At 39.7% G+C, this 2,451-nt stretch overlaps 1 protein-coding gene across 1 annotated transcript in view; it reads left to right on the top strand.

Annotated features, from left to right (window-relative positions):
- grin2aa (glutamate receptor, ionotropic, N-methyl D-aspartate 2A, a) overlaps positions 1 to 2,451 on the top strand; it is a 117,145-nt gene that overhangs the window by 82,600 nt on the left and 32,094 nt on the right. Inside the window, exon 5 of the mRNA XM_031862185.1 lies at positions 393 to 507. Within this exon, the coding sequence (XP_031718045.1) occupies positions 393 to 507 (115 nt within the window). The remainder of the gene's footprint in view (positions 1 to 392; positions 508 to 2,451) is intronic.

The raw sequence follows: 2,451 nt of genomic DNA, 5'->3' as shown, positions 1-2,451 counted from the left end.
GTGTGTGTGTGTGTGTGTGTGTGTGTGTGTGTGTGTGTGTGTGTGTGAGTATGGACACACTGTGGTTATAGGTTCTGTTTCCTTTTCTGGTTGGAGCTTTTTTTATTCCTCAGCATTACGCTTTGACTCTCAATACAAAGAGCCTGTGTGCATATCTTTAGATTAGTAATACTGGTAGACTGTAAATTGACTTTTTCTCATGCTAATGTAATTCAATTTCCCTCTTTCCTCTGTTTCTCCTCGCCTCCATTCATTTCTTCTCATTCTCTGATTTTTCTACCTCCCCCCTGTCCTTGTCCTTATCTCTGCTACTTCTTCACCCTCTGCCCCGCTCCTCCTCCTCCTCCTCCTCCTCCTCCTCCTCCTCCTCCTCCTCCTCCTCTTCCTCTCAGGTACATGATGAATGTGACATGGGATGGCAGAGACTTGTCATTCACAGAAGATGGCTACCAGGAATATCCAAAGCTGGTGGTCATAGTTCTCAACAAAGAGAGAGAGTGGGAGAAGGTAGGATCTTTAAGTCTGTGTGTATCTGGGTTGGTTTGTGTGTGCGTGAGTGCAAACATGTGCACGTATTCCTGTGAGTTCCCCCGGGAACAATAGCTATACTGAGCACACCGGTCATGTCGGGCAGTATAATTGTGGGAATTTGGCGGTTTATTCTACGGTTACAGACGTATTGTTGAATTAGCTTTGAACATTTTAACTTCCTCCCCTCGTCATTGTGTAGCTGTTAGACTGATTTATATATTTTGATATATATTTTATATGTATTATTTATAATATATACTATATTATATTGTACTCTATTATTTAATATATTGTTGATGTGTTATTTTTTATTACATTATATTTCTATATTAAGACAGACAAACACCTATTATCATTACTTAATCACACTATGTCACTCTTGTGTTGCCTTATAATTTTGACTTTAATAGTTCTGGTATAATTTCCATATTTACTTCTATTCTTCTTTTTATTTTTTATTTTTTAATATATTCTATATTTTTGTTTAATATACTTCTAATGAACTCTTTTGTTTTTACTTTCTGTTCTTATTTATCAGGCTTATCTTTTGTTAAATTAATACAAACAGGATTTTCTTTTTAAGTCCTAAACAAATCGCAGGGAGTTTGGTTGGTGGCTCGTTGGACTCCATACTTCTAACATCCTGGCTACGGCCCTGGTGTTCCTGTTTGTGTTCGTGTCAGGTCCACCTGTTTGATGGGCGTCATGCTATGTATGTTATATATGGAGATTATATTATGTTATACTGTAATACATAACTATTAGTATGTATTATCCTGCAATTCATTCCTTATATATCTTGCTGCAATACCAACATATCTGTAATAACCAATATCGGCTGATAATATTGGCCTACTTAATGTATTGGTCGAGCTGTATTACAAATATCTTTCCTTTAGTTTTTCTCAATTGCTGACTGACACGTTTTTACCACTAACATTGCAGACCTAAATAAAAAACTGCAGTGAACTGCAAAAACAAAAGCAGCAATAAGAGCTGAACACCAGAGTTGAAATGCTACCTCTGTCTGATCGAACAACACTTAGTTGATCAATGAGCTCATTTAACAGCAAGCCCATGGATTTCTTTTCTTAATGTGAGGAAACGTCTATAAAGAAACTTGCTGAGTCTTCTCGCCATTGTAATGGACTTTAAATGGCAGCCATGCGTCTTTATACACATCCGACCGCCTGGTAGAGGCTTGAGTTCAGAAGGGGTGAGGCTGAGGGTAAATGTTTGAGAGAAGGATGTAAAAAGAGAAGGGTGTGTGGTTATGTATATCTTTCATTCTTGTCCCATCTCCTGCCATCACCTCCATGTTTTTGTCTCCTTCATCCCACTTCCTCCTTCTTTCACAACATCTTGTATCTTCCCTCACATCTCTCGTCTACCTCTTTCCCTCAACTCCCCACCTTCAACCTTCTCTTACTTCCTTTTTACTTCACCTTTCTGCTTCCATTTCCTTAATTTTCTCCCTTCATCCCTTCCCCTTCCCTCCTTCCCCAGGCCAGATAATCTGTGCTCTCTGTCCGTTTTAGCTGTGATTGCTGTTGTGGTCTCTGATACCACCTCAAACCACAGTTAATCAAAACCTGAGAGCTACGTTATTGGGGTGGCAAGGGTTCACTGCTCTTTCATGTGCATGTGTGTGTGTGTGTGTGTGTGTGTGTGTGTGTGTGTTTATTCTTTCACACTGGTCATTGACAGAAACACTTTTCGAGAGACTTGTGCGTCGACCAATCTGGTTTTTATTCAGGTCACATCTGTGTGTGTGTGTGTGTGCGTCTACGCGTTACAGTATTCGGTTTAGTTTGCCGCAATCCGCAGAGTCTCCACCCAATCTTTGAGACTAGCTTTTTCATATTTCATACTGACACACACACACACACACACACACACACACACACACACACACACACA

Source organism: Anarrhichthys ocellatus, unplaced genomic scaffold (assembly GCF_004355925.1).
Source record: "Anarrhichthys ocellatus isolate YVR2014 unplaced genomic scaffold, GSC_Weel_1.0 scaffold26, whole genome shotgun sequence".
Classification (NCBI taxonomy): Eukaryota; Metazoa; Chordata; class Actinopteri; order Perciformes; family Anarhichadidae; genus Anarrhichthys; species Anarrhichthys ocellatus.
The sequence above is the reverse complement of the archived record's forward strand: the minus strand, read 5'-3'. Positions and strand labels throughout refer to the sequence as shown.